Below are 17,020 nucleotides of genomic sequence, written 5' to 3' on the forward strand. Positions count from 1 at the left end.
CTCTTTGTGGAGCACTTATTCTGTGCAACACTCTGTGGAATCTTCTACAGATGCCTCCTTTAACCCCCGGAGTAACCCTGAGATACCCTGAGAGGTGAAGGGAGAGGAAAGGAGGCTGACTCACACAGGCTTCCTGGTGCTTCCTCAGCGGTGGATGCTGTCAGGATCAGACCCATGGGGTGGAGACCTTGGTGAACTGAAGCTCAAAGAGCCTGGCTGAAGGAGACGCTCTTTCTCAGCTCCACGCAATTGTTGCCCTGTAGAAATGAGGGCTATGTTTTGTTAGATCTTCCGATTTTCCAGTAGAAGGCAGAAATCCGGACTTATACCTAACATCTCTTGGTTTTATACCTCAACAAATTTTTTAGAATTTAAAACACTGCAGACCAAACAAATAACATCCATGGCCCAGGAGACCTCTGCACTCAGTGCTGACTTACAATATTTTTACCTTCCAGTACATATTTACTCTGAGGGAGGTGAGATGCTTTGTCTCCTGTGACAGGCTGGAATGTGAGTTTCGTTACCATCCCATTTTACAGAGGAGGAAACTGAGTCTCAGAGAAGTGCACACCCAAGGCCACAGCGTGACTCAGAGACAAGACTGAGAGCTAAACTTTGTCTTGGTTCAGAGGCAAGACTGGGAGCTAAAATGTCTCTTGGTTCTTTGAGGGGGGGCTGGCCTAGGGCTGCTTTGCTTTCAGCTGTCATTCTGAGCTGTCTCCAGCAGTGTGAAGAGGAGGGAGGAGAAAAGGAAGAAAAGAGGAGGGGACTGGAGTCCATCGAGTCTGTCCCAGCTCCTGCCAGGCTCCATCTGACCCTAGGAGAGCAATCCTGGACTCAAGCTCCAGCCAAAGAGCCTCTCTCCTCCACTCAGGCTGGGAGGTTGCTTTCTAGGAGCTCAGGATGCAAAGGTGGACACTGTGGGCTGCAGCCTTCCTGACCCTCCACTCTGCACAGGCCTTTCCACAAACAGACATCAATATCAGCCCAGGTAAGTGCAGGGACCAGGGCTGGGAGCAGGTGGAGAGGAGTACACTCTCAGGAACTTATTCTATCGGTGAGGCCTGGCAGCTTCTGTTGGGGGGTTGGGGTGCCCTGACCCGAGTCTCCTGACAGCTTTCCCCCTACCAGCTTTGTCATGGGCACTCTTCTAGGCCCAGACACAAAAAGTCCTGGGTTTGAATCCCAGTTTTGCAGTTTTACAAGCTGTGTGACATAGAGGAAGTTTCTCAATCTCTCTGAGCCTCAGCTTCTTCTAGAAAGTTGGGTCACAATGGCATTCTCTTTGGGCTACTGTGCAAGGCAGATAAGATAACATGGGGAAAGTGCTTTGCACAGTGTCTGGCACTACAGGAAGGTCTGAACATGGTAGTTTTGTGAGGGATTTGGCATCTGGGCCCCAACCCCACCTTGGCTGTGACAGCCTTCCCAGGGAGCTTTCAGAGCCGCTGCTGTGCCACCAGAGGTTAGGTGTGTAGGGAGGGACACTTGTCCCTCTAATGGCCTCCCTGGAGGCCTAGCCCAGCAACACCCAGCCTTGTGGGACATCCCCAGGGATGAGAACCTGTCAGCCTTGGGCATGTGGCCTCCCAGTGTCCCATATGGAGGATGAGGGTCTTCAAATGAGCTCAATTTCTTCCACTTTGCAATAGGAAGGCTGGGTTGCTGATACTGGGGGACCCTCATCTGGATGAGAAGAGTTCTGAATCCTATAATTTGGTGGCCAAAAGTCTTGACTGTCACCCCTACCAGGTTCTTTTCAGGCTTGTTTATGTTCATATATGGATTTACTTATCATAGCAGTGGCAGAGATATCATTTTTAAACCCCCATTCAAGTAAAACTAATAATGAAATACCTAGATGGAGATTCTCATAAGGCCAAATTATTGGGTTGTGATAGTGTTAGGGTGAATTTAAACAGTGGGTTGATAGGGTTTTCAGATAAAATACCAGTAAATGAATATTAATAAATTATTTTTTAGTGTAAGCATGCCCCAAATATTACATGGGACATATTTATACTAAAAATTATCTGTTTGTTTACCTGAAATCAAATTTAACCAGGTATCCTTCTGCTTTTTCTTTCTTTCTTTTTTTTTTTTTTTTTAAATCTAGCATCCCTAATGGTAACAATAAGGGATAGTCTTAGCTCATTTGGGCAAGGGGTTTCAGTTCTGTCCTAAACTCTCTGAGTATATTCATCAGCTCAGGTTGCCAGAGCAAAATATCACAGACTGGGGAGCTTAAGCAACAAACATTTATTTCTCACAGTTCTGGAGGCTGGGAAGTTCAAGATCAGGATGCCAGCAGATTTTATTCCTGGTGAGGACTCTCTTCCTGGCTTGCAGATGGCTGCCTTCTCACTGTATCCTCACATGGCAGAGTAAGAGAAAGCTCTGGTCTCTTCCTCTTATAAGGGCACTAATCCCATCATGAGGATGGGATCCCATCTAAATCTAATCACTTCCCAAAGGTCCCACCTCCCAATACCATCACATTGGGAGTTAGAGCTTTAACATATGAATTGGGGGCAGGGAAGAGGAAAGGCACAAACATTCCATTCATAACAGTGACCTGCATCCTTACTGTCAGACCTCAGTTTCCTCACCAGTACAATAGGCAAGTAGGAAAGAAGTTGAACAAAATATCCTTGCAGACTGCACCTTGTATATCCCAAGATCTTGCCTTTCTGCCAGCAAAAGTGGGAAGGGGCCAAAACTGAGTTTGAAAGTGGGAGTAACTAAGGGTGTTTTCTGTCCTTCACTAGCTTGTGCCCATGGGACCTCTCTGAGACTCAAGTTTCCTCACCTCTCTGAGCCCCAAGTGGGGATAACAAGGGTCCCTATCAAGGGTTTTAGAGATCCTCAATGAGCTCATGCGGGTGAAGTGCTTAGCACATAGTAAGCATTTGAAAAATGAGTTATTACCATTACTATGTTTGTCACTGTGGTTGTCGATGTTATGCCTGAATTGGCCAGGAGACAGTTTTCTGTTCTGACAAAAGTCTTCAACATTGAAAGCAACTTCTGAACATCAGTCCCCAAGCCTCATGCCTACTCTGTAGATAAGGGAACTGAGATAGTGTCAATCTCAGCTACCTGGGAGAGCTCAGAGTTTGGAATTGGCAGGATGGGTCTTAGAAATCCACTCATCCCAACCTTTCCATATTACGGCTATGGAAACTGAGGCTACAGAGGCCAATTGAGCCAACCATGGTCATCACTGTCCAAGTGGCAGTTCTACTGCTTCCCAGGCTCCCAGCGCTACAGAAAGCCCAGTTTCAGCCTATGCAGATAGACTCTCTAGAGGAAAGTGATTTCAACACAGAGGGAATGTGTATGAGTTTATGGTGCATGTGGGCAGGAGCATGCATGTTGGCATGTTGCAGGGAGGATTTAGGGGTCTCTGGGCCCCGGCAGATCATGAGAATACATGCACCTCCAAGGTCCTCCTTATTGAGAATGGGCTTGGTTTTTCATCTTCTTCTGTGTACCCCCAGCCTTTAGGTACAATGCATAACAGGGCACAGGTAATGGGTCATTCATCCCACTACTCCAGACCTTTCATCACCCACCCCCTGCATATGCAAATATAGGCAAATAGCACAACTCGGCCATCCCCTATGTTTTGGAGGGGAAAAAAAAACTTTTTAGACACCTCTTAGAGACTTGGGAGGATTTAGACAGACTAAATCCTTTTCCCAAAACCTTTTCTCTGAACCTGCCTTTGATCTCATTGTTTAAGTGGATTAATGAGTGTAAAGTCCTCAGAACAGTGTCTGGCACCCAGTAAGAGCTACGTAAACATTTATTATTCGTCTTCAACCATCAAAAAGTTTCCTTTCCCTGACTCCTGAGCCCAAGAACTCTCTGTAGCAAAGGAAATTTATAGCAAAGTGTTTTGAAGCTCAGGATCTGCTTCTGCAGGGCTTCGGAAGCATAGAAGGGGAATGAGTCAAGTTATGTAGCCTCTTCCTCACCCATCCAAGAGCCTGGCATTGCACTCTCAGCTCTGGGAAGGTTCTGTGACCCAGACTGTTTCTACTGTAATAATATCTAATACTTACTAGAATCTCTACCTCTGAGCTGGAACTGGCTTTTCTGTGAAGTAGGCACTATGATCATGCCCATTGTACAGATGAGAAAACTGAGGCACAAAGAGATGAGTTTCCCACTAGGACCATCTGACTCCAGAGTCCAGGCTCTGAAGTTGGAGCGTAGAGACATAGGCGACAGTGTTCCTACCTCCTAGAGCAGCCCGGATCCTAAAGTGTCCCTTGGACATTCTATCCAGTTCCCACTCCTCCTCTATGGTCACGGAGCAAGCACTTTGTACATACTTCCAGAATACTTAGTATGTGATGACTCTGCCATGTGCATGTTCTTCCTTCCAGAGTGAGAGCAACCTAAGGACACAGACCTCAAGCCAAATAGGTACCCAGGAAACATCGACTTATTTGCTTAATTAATTGTTACATTTGGTGCTTAATAGATTTATTTCACAAATGAGAAAACTAAGACCAGAAAGAAGATATCTTTTAGAGGCGCTAGTCTGTCCAGGAGTTTCTGAATCTGTCAGACTGAAGTCTCAATAGAGTCTCAATCATTGCTCCGCCACTTTTGAGCCAAGACAGTAAGTGACTTACCCTTTCTGAGCCTTAGTCTCCTCATCTGTAAAATGGGGATGATACCGATACTCCCTCCTAGGCTGATCTCAAGGAGTCACATACTAAACACCCAACGAATGGCTGCTATTATTAGCAATGTAAGAAATTGTCTAATGCTTTTTTCTCTGTTTCATGTGGCCTCAAGAGTGGCTCACAGAAGGGGCAGCAAAGCTTAGACAGGAGAGACCTGGGGCTACCAGTTCCACTTCCCAGAGCCAGGGCTCACTGTGAAGGAGGCAGTGGAACCCGTAGGACAGCAGGAGGGCAGTGAGGGTGACCGAGTCCTCAGAATGCAGCAGCCACCTTCCTGGAGTCTGTGAGACACTTTCTTCCATCCCCCTGGGAGTGTCTGGGGCCTAGTATGGGGACCGGGTGGACAAATGTGGCCCCTGAACCTCTCCACCGCCCCTCCTGGCTGGGTCCCAAGACTGATCTGGGCAGGAGGCAGCAGGGTAGCGCATTCGTGGGTGGCTGAATAGGGGCCAGGGGAGCCAGCAGCCAGATTGAGTAGGAAGGTGACAATTTATTCCTTTAAAAAGAGTGGGGGTTGGGGGGGAGCCCTGAGTTCCACTGATGTGTTTTCTTTTCCTAACAAGCTCAGAACTCCCAAAGGCGTTGACCCCCCACCCCAGCTGTGGGACCCTGGGGGCCTCTGGTGCTGCTAATTGAAGGAAAAGACCATGTGGTTTGGCCTCCTGGTTTCCAGAGCAACAGCCCCTTTGTGCATCCCCTCCCCTCTGCCTCTCTCCCTCCACTTCCCCTCCCCCACCACCAGTCTCATCTCTTCCCTCCTCTCCTTCTCAAGTTCCCAGCCGTGCTAAACCATTTCTAATTCTCCAACGTTCCATTCTCTCTCACACCTCCAGACCTCTGCACACACTGTGCCCTCCCACCGGAACACGCTTTCTCTAACTCTTGTTCATCCTCCGGGTCTCAGTTGAGACAGCACCTCCTCTAAGAAGCCTCCCAGATCTCCAGGTCTGGGTTATGTTCCACTTTTAGGTGTTCCTGTGGCAACACCCTCTTTTCCCCCATCCAGGAAGGGAACTCATGATGCCTTGTCATAATCACCTGTGGGATCCTTGAAGATGGGGACAGGGCAGCCACCAATTCAACTAGGGAGAGAAAGGGGCAAACAGCCAGTTTCTAAAATAATTGAGGGGGCTGCTCCCTGAAGTTTTTGCTGGCATGTTACACTTCCACAAATTACGTGTTAATGGCATCTTTATTTTTGCACTTGTTTTTCTTTTTCTTTCTTTTTTTTAGAGACAAGGTCTTGCTCTGTTGCCCAGGCTGGAGTACAATGGTATGGTCATAGCTTGCTGCAGCCTGGAACTCCTGGGCTCAGTGATGCTCCCTCTTCAGTCTCTTGAGTAGCTGGGACTACAGGCATGTGCCACCACATATGGCTAATTTAAAAAAAAGTGTTTTTGTAAAGGTGGAGTCTTGCTATACTGCCCAGGCTGGTCTCAAACTCCTGGCCTCAAATGATCCTCCTGCCTTTGCCTCCCAAAGTGCTGGGATTACAGGCATGAGCCACTGCACCTGGCCTGTGCTTATTTTTCTTAGTTTGGTCTTCATAGACCGTAAGGCTCATGAAGTCAGAAGGCACATCTGTGTAGTATACCACACAGTATCTTCAGCTTGTAACCTACTGCCTGAGACCAACTAGGTGCTCAAATAGTACTTGTTGAATGGATAAAGGAATTAATGAAGGACCAGACCATCAAGATTGGAGCAAAAGGAAATGGGCTTAAATGCAGTAGGACTCTCTAGGTTTGGGGGTAGACAGCTGGCTTCAAATCCTAGCTGGGAGCTGTGCGATCTTGGGCAAGTTGGCCAACCTTTCTGTGCTTTGGTTTCTTCATCTGTGAAGTGGGGGTGATAGTGGCATCTACCTAGTAGGATGTGTGAAGATTGAGTGCATTTTTCTGTATCAAGCATTTAACACAATACCTGGCACACAGTGAATGCTGAGTCAGAGTTGGCACTGGTTGTTGTGTTGCCATGGTTACCTGACTGTCAAGCTATAAAGCTAAAGAAATCCCTTCACAAGAGACAGATTAGCAGAGGCTGGCTTGGAGTCAGGCTGATGAAAGGCCTTCTATTCCCAATTCCTTAAACCCAAGAGGTAAAGGAGGAGGGGGAAATGCCATGCAGGCTGGAGTTAATGATCATCTCGGTGCAAGCCAGCACTCTTTTCCACCTCCCAGGCCCTCCCAATTAAAGGCCTTTGCCTGCTTTGTTGGAAAGGGGAGTAATTGAGCAGTGACCTGTCACGGCCCTATTTTCTGGTATGTTTCACCCCTGGCATCCATAACCACCATTTACTCAGTGGAGAAAACCTAAAGGACCAGAATGGGGAGGCGGGGTGTAAATGGCTCAAGGAACTTGTTTTCCACTCTGGGAGGAGCAGACAGGGTTGGAGGCAGGGGTTCTTTTTGAAATATCCACAGTCTTTAAGACCAAGGACCCTTTTCCCCTTCTCACTCCACTCAGTCCCTTTCATTTAATTAATTATTAATTCCTCTTTGCCAGGCTCTGTTCAGTGAGAGAATGAATGAATGAATGAGTAATTCTACCGGCTCCATCTTTCAGTCTGGCACACTGTAGACCAGGGCTTCCCAGATTTTCACATGCACAAGAATCACCTGGGGCTCTTGTGAAAATACAGACTCTGATTTGGAAGGCCTGGGGTGGGGCCTGGGAGTCTGAAGGTCCCAGGGGATGCTGAGGTTGGCCTTCGTAGCAATCATTGTCCTAAACAATATGCAAAACCAGGATCTGGCAACCTCTGCTTTCAGGACTTGGTTAAAAATCTCCAGGAATGCCATCGCAGTGTCAAGACTCCTGGTTTCAAAGGCATGAGTTATGCACATAGCCTTCTCACCATTTTCCCAAGAGGCTGCCCTCAAGAAGTGGTGTTTGATTCCCTACATGTATTTATGCATTCAAGCCTAGTCATTGTGCACCTACTACGTGCCAAGGCACCAGAGGAAGAGGAATCATCACAACAGATGCTGATGGGGACAGAGGAAGAATGTGTGAATGTTGAGGTGCAAGGGGCTCTAAAAGCATTCATCAGATGCTCCTGCCTCATCTTCCCTGAATAAGTCACTGTGCAGCAGAGACTCAAAGGAGAAACAGAATTGGCTGAAGTCAGGTCAAGGGAATCGTCTGCAAAGGTCTGAACATGTCTTTGAGAAATGGCAAAAGTGTGGGCAAACCTGGAGCACAGAGTAAGGAGGGGCTGAATGACAGAATAAGCTAGGGGCAAGCAGTTCCCAAAGGCAAAGGGAACACCTACGGGGTTTCAGGGAAGTGAGGTCAGGCTGTTCCAAGGAGGAAGGATGCCTCTGGACCTGGGAGGTGAGACAAAGCAGGAAGAACAGCTAAAAGGTGTTGAGAAGGTCTTCATGGGAAAAGGTCAAAAAGAATGCGGAAGGGGAAGAAAGAACGAACTGAATTAGAGATGTGTTTAGGAGATGGAATAGACATGACTTGAAAATTGGTTGTAAAGAGGGGAAAAAAGAGATTATTTTTGGCAAATTATCCAACAATGCTAAGAAATTCTGAGCAATTCCAGCCAATTCTTGTCAATTTTGTCTGATCCCAGCCAATCCTAGATAGAGTAGTTTATGTCAAATAAAACATGCAGGTAGAGTCAACGTAACAGACATCCTAAGTTGGATCTGAGCACAAAAAAGGAAAACATTGAGTAACGTCTGGAGTTTAGGTAATCATGTTGTAGCCATGTTCCTTTCTTAGCTTTTTAATATGTTAACATCAGGGGAAACTGGGTGAAAGGTATACAGGAACTCTCTCCACACACTATCTTTGGTACTTTTTAATTTTTTTTTTTTTTTTTTTTTTTGAGACAGGGTCTTGCTCTGTCACCCAGGCTGGAGTGCAGTGGTGCAATCCCGGCTCACTGAAGTCTTGACCTCTTGGTTTCAAGCGATCCTCCCACCTCAGCCTCCCAAGTAGCTGGGACTACAAGTACATGCCACCACATCTGGCTAATTTTTGGTAAGAGACAGGGTCTCACTATGTTGCCCAGGCTGGTCTCAAACTTCTGGGCTCAAGCGATCTTCCCATCTTGGCCTCCCAAAGTGTTGAGATTACAGGTGTGAGCCACTGCGACCAGCCTAATTTTTAATTTTTATGGGCTATAGTAGGTGTATATATTTATGGGGTACATGAGATATTTTGATACAGGCATACAGCGTGTAATAATCACATCAAGGTAAATGAGGTGTCCATCACCTCAGGCATTTATCATTTCTTTGCGTTACAAACACTCCAATTATATTCTTTTAGTTTTTGTTAAATGTATGATAAAGTATTGTTGACTGTAGTCACCCTGTTGTGGTATCAAATACTAGATCTTATTCATTCTATCTAACCATATTTTTGTACCCATTAACCACCCCCACTTTTCCCCTGCCTTCCCCACTAACTACCCTTCCTGGCTTCTGGTAACCATCATTGTACTCTCTGACAACTTTTCTGTAAGTCTAAATTTATTCCAAAATAAAAAATTTATTTAAAAAAAAAAAAAGAGGTAGGAGAGAAAGAGAGCGGAGACGTCCAGATTACACAATATGGTGAATTTGAGACTACAAGCTCTTCCCACTACCGCCGTGAAGAAAGGTCACATGAACATCTGCAAACATCCTGCTAAAATTAGACTGGACTTCTAAGGAAGTGAGGGGGGTGCCCAGGGGCCAGAAACCAAGATAGAGATAGAGAGCAAAGCAAGCATATTGCTCCAGAGCCCTAAGTAGGGCATCAGCCTCCGTAATGCTTGGACTGGGGTTTTAACACCCACACGGGGTAGGAGGTGAAGTCAGAGCTATCTGAAGCAGGGAATTGAAACTCGAACCCTTTCTTCATGCAGAAACTCATGAAGAGTTTCATCTTCAGTGGAAGGGAAAACAGGGGAAAAAAATCCTCCTACAGTCGGAGAGACATGACAAAGAAGTTTACCTCATTCTAAACTCAGGGGAGAAAGTGCTAGACTTCCCTTCTGCAGACTTCTTTAGTGAGGTCCATGTCGTTAAATTTAAACACAATGTTAAAGCAATGTCTTCAATGCTTTTAAGCCATGGGCTAGGATTAGTAATACATTTTAACTCTAAAATTAGAGAAATAGCCCACACTATACTTCTCATTAGTTGCGGGGGCTGTGTCTTAATTTTTGTTAAAGAAAATAGGAACAGGCTAAGAAATGTGAATGTTTGCTGTGATGTTTTGTGTTGCTGTGCTGTGGGGTTATTTTACATTTTTGGAGTCCTGCCTTCCATCTGGGGCAGGGTTTCTCAGTCCTGGCACTACTGACATTTCGGGTTGGATCATTCTTTGTTGTGGGGAGTTGTTCAATATAGGTAGGATGTTTAGCAGCATTACTGGCCTCTACCCATTAGATGCCATTAGCACCACCACTTCCAGTGGTGATAACCAAAAATGTCTCCAGACATTGTCCAATGTCTTCTGGCAAGGGGCAGGGATAAAATTCCCCCTCACTTCTTGAGAGTGACCAACCAATTTCAGTTTGCTGGGAACTGTAGGAGTGCCCAGGATGTGGGACTCTCAGGGTTTTGTTGTTGTTGTTGTTGTTGTGTTGAGTCAGGGTCTTGTTCTATCGTCCAGGCTGGATGGAGTGCAGTGGCATGATCATGGCTCATTGCAATTTTGACCTTCCATACTCAATTGATCTTCCCACCTCAGAGTAGCTAGGACTACAGGCACACTCCACCACTCTCAGCTAATTTTTGTATTTTTTATAGAGACGGGGTTTTACCATGTTGCCCAGTCTAGTCTCGAACTCCTGGACTCAAGCAGTCCACCCACCTCAGCCTCCCAATGTATTGGTATTACAGGCGTGAGCCACCACACCCAGCCAGGACTCTTGATTTTAAAACTGGGATGGTCCTGGTCACACTGGGATGGCTTGGTCACCCTACTTTCATCTCTAATATGAGTATGTAGGGTGCCAAGTAATTTTAGGACAGGTGGGAGTGAGAAAAGTGGCTTATCACCAGCAAAAACTGAGTCATCCCAGTCACTCCTGGACAAACTTAGCCAAGTTCTCACGGATGAGTGTCCTTGGTTACTGAGTGGAAAGAAGGTAGAAATGATTTGCTGGTAGAAATGATTTGCTGCTTCTCATCCATGCTAAGGGAGAAACTGCTGAAAAAGTGTCCCCAGGCAGCGATTCAGTGGAGCCTTTTTGTGTTGTAGGCAGTGCTCAAAAGTCCCTGCAAAGAGCTCAGCAACACCCAGCGTTACAAAGGGTCCATCAACTCTCTTGGCCATTGGCGCTTTAACGCATCAAGATGATGTCTCCTAGACCAATGCTCTCCATCAAGAAAGGAGGAACCTGAGTCCCAGAAAAGGGTGGGGACAGGCCAAGGTGCTGTGCCCACTTACCTCCCCCAGCAGAGCTCCTTCCTTTTGCCATATAGAAGAGGATTAAGAAAGCAAATTCTGCACCAACAGGCTCCAGTCTGGATACTGGCATACATTGAAAGAGAGTTGGCCAGGATTGACCAGGGTGGGTAGGGAGGTACCCCTGGTCAGCACAGCTGCTGGGGTCAGGGAGAGGCTGTTCTGGTCAAAGGGGAAAGCCCAGTAGTACTGACCAGCCCTGAGAAGCATGGCCTGGAACCTGCCTGCCTAGCACAGCTATCTTGATAAAAGCAACTGTCCCTTTCTTTCCCCAGAGAAATGCACAGAGGCACACACACACTTTTGATTTTACATTTGATTTTGGGAAATTCACTGGATCCCTGCAGCCCATCAGTTTTGGTTATAAAACCCTGAGCTAATCATTAATAACCGTACATTACACAATCCATATATCCCAAGTACTTGGTGACTTTATTTGGCCCAAACAGTTGATCCAGTAACTCCACGAAGTAGGTGCTGTAAAGACCATGAACTATTCTTAGACCCGCTAATTTCCCATCATGAAGCATCATGCCAACTTTATGAGCAAAAACTTGGGAGCTGGGAAGCCTAGGTTCAAATCCTTACTATGCCACTTACCTACAGGATGATCTTGGGCGAGTTACTCAACCTGCCTTAGCCTCAGTTTCCCTGTATTTGCTTGGCATACAGGGAAACTATAACAAATGCTCAATGAATGCTGTTCACTACTTTATTACTCCATGAGCTCAGCCAACCACTATAGTGGCTTGAAGGCAAAGATTCCACTAAAGGGTGACCTTCATCCACCCTTGAGTGGATGGCTACAAAAGGGACCCCAGTGATCATCTAGTTTGAAGGTCAAGATGGGAAAGAATGAGCCAGCGTCTCACAGCAGGTCAGATACAGAGCTGGGGGTAGGACCCAGGCTTCTCAACCCCAGTCTAACAGATTCCACCCCTGCCCACTGGCTGTCTTCATGGATAATCCATCCAACCTAGTATGAGAAAGGTTCTCAGCCTGCCTGTCTCCTCTTGCCAGTCATCCTGAGTCGTGGTTTCCAAAAAAAGTATCTCTTAAGAAGCTTTCAGAGGGGCTGAGACTTGAGAGAACTTTACTGTCTCAAACATGGGGTTTTTAAAAATTTGTTTCTTTTTAGAATTAAGAACAAATCCTGAACTCCAGGAGTTCGATGGGCAAAGATATAAATAGTCTTGGCTATAGCTTGGCTATAAACGTGTGGGAAAATGTGCAGTCTTGCCAGATAGTCCAGCATTGCAAATTGAAAAAGATACCCTTTTTTTGCTTATAAAATTTGCACACTGCCATGAAAGTGATAACACTGAGCTCCGGCAAGGGCAAAGTGAGATGGGCACTCTGAGACATTACCGTGGGAGGATAAATTGCTTTCAGGAGACAATTTAGCAAATTGTATTAAAGCCTTAAAAATCTCTCCTCAGAAAATCAGCAGAAATGCCAAAAAAGCTTTATGCACAAAGCTGCTCATCTCAGAATTATTTGTAATAGTTTAAAAAATAGAGAAGCTATCTAATTATCTAAAAATAAGAGAATGATTAAATAAACTCTAGGAGAGCCACTCAGTAGAGGATTCAAGAGCTATTTAAAACAATGTTTACAAAAATGTATAATGACATGGGGGAAATGCTTATACTCTTTAATTTTTAAAAATCAGAATATCGACTGGTATGTAGAGTACCATATAATCACATTACATTAAAACATCACTGCATACAAATGTGACATGAGAAAAAAATGTATCAAAGCATTCACATTTTCCAGGTGTTCTATGATGTGCACATATTATTTTTATAATTTAGTAAAACGTAGGTATGTATATGTTTTTTGGACCTCAAGCATAGAATTGCATACATCATAATGGGACATATTTTACTTTCATTCTTAAAAGTATGTACAGGCGGCCGGGTGCGGTGGCTCACGCCTGTAATCCTAACATTTTGGGAGGCTGAGGCGGGCAGATCACTTGAGGTTGAGAGTTCGAGACTAGCCTGACCAACATGGAGAAACCCCGTCTCTACTGAAAATACAAAATTAGCTGGGCACATGCCTGTAATCCCAGCTACTCGGCAGGCTGAGGCAGGAGAATCGCTTGAACCCAGGAGGCGGAGGTTGCGATGAGCCGAGATCACACCATTGCACTCCAGCCTGGGCAACATGAGCAAAAACTCAATCTCAAAAAAAAAAAAAAAAAAAAAATGTATGTACAGGCAGGGCTCGGTGGCTTATGCCTGCAATCCCAGCACTTTGGGAGGCTGAAGCGGGAGGATCACTTGAGCCCTGGAGTTCAAGACCAGCCTGGTCAACATAGTAAGACCTCATCTCTACAAAAACAAAACAAAACAAAAATTAAAAAATTAGGCAAGCATGGTGGTGCGCACCTGTGGTCCCAGCTACTCAGGAGGCTGAGGTGGGAGTATGACTTGAGCTGAGAGTTGGAGGCTGCAATGAGCTATGATCAAACCACTGCACTTCAGCCTGGGCAATAGAACGAGACCCTGTCTCTTAAAAAAAATTAAAAGATTATAAAGAAAAGAAAATAGGTACTAAGCTATGGAAACAATGTCAGCACTGCCAACCTTCCTCCCAGTCTGTTTCCTTTCTGCCCCCAGCCCTGCCAGAGCCGCCCCTGCCTTCCCTGTGCCCCCTGTTCTGGATGGAGTTCAAAGGCCACTGCTATCGATTCTTCCCTCTCAATAAGACCTGGGCCGAGGCTGACCTCTACTGCTCTGAGTTCTCTGTGGGCAGGAAGTCCGCCAAGCTGGCCTCCATCCACAGGTAAGTGGGATCCCCAGTCCCCCATAGTTCAACTAAGCACCCCCTTGGGAAATGGGGTGGAGAATGGTATTTCCAACTGGCATTTCTCTTTGGTAATTGAAACTATTTGAAAAAAATGGAGATGGAGTCTTACTATGTTGCCCAGGCCACTCTTGAACTCCTGAGCTCAAGTGATTCTCCCTCTTACACTCCCAAAGTACTGGGATTATAGGCATAAGCCGAGTGCCTGGCCAATTGAAGCTACTTTTTATCCAACCTAATTTCTCATTGAAACCATCCTTGGCTATAGAAGGCAAAGCATTCAGCAGGGGTAGCAAATAGCATGCCGGAAGGTCTACCTTTATAAGTGCCAATCTTGTGCTGTCCTCTGTTCTGTATCCTGTGATACAACTGATAGACTACATATATAAAGAATATGATGTAAGGAATATGAGAAATCATAACTGACACTTATTTGCTACATGTTTCATGTACATCATGACATTAAAACTCCCTCAAACCATATTACATAGGTATCTTCATTTTACAGATTAGGCAGTTGAGGCTCTGAAAAGGTAAGTAACTTGCTCAACATGACACCGCTCTTAAGTGGGAGAAACCAGTTTTGACCGCGTGGATTCAGATTCCATAGCCCACCCTCCAAGACCTCCTTCCACATTCCTCTGTCTCCGAAGCCCCAGCCACAATGACCATCTCAGAGTTCTCCAGTTTGGTCCAGCTCTTTTACTTCTCCATACTCTTGGGCATTATATTCCCCCTGCTGGGAATTCCATCCCTATCTTCTCCTCCAGGTAAATACCTCCTCAATCTTCAAGACAGCTCTGACAACATCTCTTCACTGAGGTCACTTCTGACTCCCTAATTACACTCATTACCCAGCTCTCCTGGCACACTCCCTTTATCACAGCTTCGCTACCTTTTTTGCATCTGACTTCCCTGCTGATTTGTGAGTGTTCTCAGGCCAGGTGTGATGTGTTCCATTGGCACCCAAGCTACAAATCACAATCTTATCTCTGTTCTTCAAGAATCTCAGAAACTACTTTAGAAAGGGGGTTGGTTTTTTATGTGTAGAGCCGCTGACTTTTGTTAAGAATAAGGAAAGGGGGCCAGGTGTGTTGGCTCACGCCTGTAATCCCAACACTTTGGGAGGCCGAGGCGGGCAGATCACCTGAGGTCAGGAGTTTGAGACCAGTCTGGCTAACATGGCGAAACCCCGTCTCTACTAAAAATACAAAAATTAGCCAGGCACAGTGGAGGGCACCTGTAATCCCAGCTACTCGGGAGGCTAGGGTAGGAGAATCGCTTGAACCCAGGAGGCAGAGGTTGCAGTGAGCCGAGATCGCACCACTATACTCCAGCCTGGGCGACAGAGTGAGACTCTGTCTCAAAAAAATAAATAAATAAATAAATAAATAAATAAATAATAAAAAAAAGGGGTCAGGTACAGTGTCTCATGCCTGTAATCCCAACCCTTTGGGAGGCTAAGATGGGAAGATTGCTTGAGTCCAGAAGTTCAAGACCTGCACAGGCAACACAGCAAGACCCCATTGCTACAAAAAACAAAAAATTAGCCTGACATGGTGAGCACACCTGTAGTCCCAGCTACTCGGTAGGCGAAGGTGGGAGGATCACTTGAGCCTGAGAGGTTGAGGCTGCAGTGAGCCATGTTCAGGCCACTGCACTCCAGTCTAGGTGAAAGAGCGAGATCCTATCTCAAAAAAAAAAAAAAAAAAAAAAAATAGAGAAGGAGTACTTTATCTTAGTTTCCAAATGCATCGTGAATCCACTCATCTCTTCCTCTAACAGATGTATTGAACAACCAGTGTATTTTCAGTGGGGCTGAGGGATATACTGAGACAGTCAGGGTCCAGCCAGGAAAACAAGAACCACTACAGGTGTCTAAAACAGATAATATAGGCAAGTGATGGAAGCTCAGAACTGAAAAGGGAGTAGTAAGGCAAACTAGAGATACATAGGAGCAGAAAGCCAATTCCATGCCTGAGCTGGAGGACAGGCCAGTCCTATGGGAGTTGGAGCCATGGAGGATAGGCAGCCCCTGCCAGAGACTCCCAAGCAGAGGGGGAAAGAAATACTCTGGTTTCTCCCTCCTATCCATCCGCCAAAGACTCATAAGTGCCTCCCATTAACTGAAAGCCAGCTAACATGGAGCCCTACGAAAGGCATTCTTCAGGGATCAAATCTGCTATGAGAGCACAGCACAGTACAGGATTGGCACTTGTAAAAACAGAAGACATCAGTTCTCAAAGAATCCCTAGCCTGTAGAGGAAAATGAGATATATTCAATAAAAAGCGAATGCAAAAGTGATTCCAAATCAAGGCTTTTCTCTAGACAGCCCTCATTGTACTTGCAACCTCAATTGCATCAGAAGGACCTTGAACATGGAGAACCAAACTAACCAGCCAGCCCCTGGGGGAACAGGAACTTTGGGCTACAGGTGGTCAAGGATTGGATAGAAGATAGTCATGGAAGCTTTCCTGGAAGTACTGGTCCTGGATCAGGATCTTGAAAGATTGGGAAACGTAGGGAACGAGGGCAGCAGATGTTCAAAATGAAGAAAACTGTGGGGGACAGTATCAGCATTGATTAAGGGCATTTGAGTCAGGCAGTTCTAGACTCTAGTCCCAGCTCCATCACTTCCTACCTGCACGATCTTGACCAAATCAATTAAACTCTAAGCCAAAGAATTCTCAACTTGGAAATAGCAATAATCACACTGATCTTTATTTATTTATTTATTTAGACAGAGTCTTGCCCTGTTGCCAGGCTGGAGTGCAGTGGCGCGATCTCGGCTCACTGCAACCTCTGCCTCCTGGGTGCAAGTGATTCCCCTGCCTCAGCCTCCTGAGTAGCTGGGACTACAAGTGCATGACACAATGCCCAGCTATTTTTTTTTTTTTTTTTTTTTGTATTTTTAGCAGAGACGGAGTTTCACCATATTGGCCAGGAAGGTCTCGATCTCTTGACCTCATGATCTGCCTGCCTCGGCCTCCTAAAATGCTGGGATTACAGGTATGATCCACCGTGCCTGGCCTCACACTGATCTTTTAAACTTGTGAGGCATTAAAGGTGATCATGCCTCTAAAGT

The 17,020-nt window shown here is 45.8% G+C and overlaps 1 protein-coding gene across 2 annotated transcripts in view; it reads left to right on the top strand.

The window, feature by feature from the left end:
* The first annotated feature begins 785 nt into the window (after positions 1 to 785).
* The window catches only part of CLEC19A (C-type lectin domain containing 19A), a 36,825-nt gene continuing 20,590 nt past the window's right edge, over positions 786 to 17,020 (top strand). Inside the window, exons 1-2 of one of the 2 annotated variants that reach the window (XM_054454183.1) lie at positions 786 to 994; positions 13,748 to 13,913. In XM_054454183.1, coding sequence (XP_054310158.1) covers positions 907 to 994; positions 13,748 to 13,913 — 254 coding nt within the window. In that variant the 5' untranslated portion in view covers positions 786 to 906. The remainder of the gene's footprint in view (positions 995 to 13,747; positions 13,914 to 17,020) is intronic. The other variant, XM_054454182.1, reaches the window with a different exon arrangement.

Source organism: Pongo pygmaeus, chromosome 18, assembly GCF_028885625.2.
Source record: "Pongo pygmaeus isolate AG05252 chromosome 18, NHGRI_mPonPyg2-v2.0_pri, whole genome shotgun sequence".
NCBI classification, from domain to species: Eukaryota; Metazoa; Chordata; class Mammalia; order Primates; family Hominidae; genus Pongo; species Pongo pygmaeus.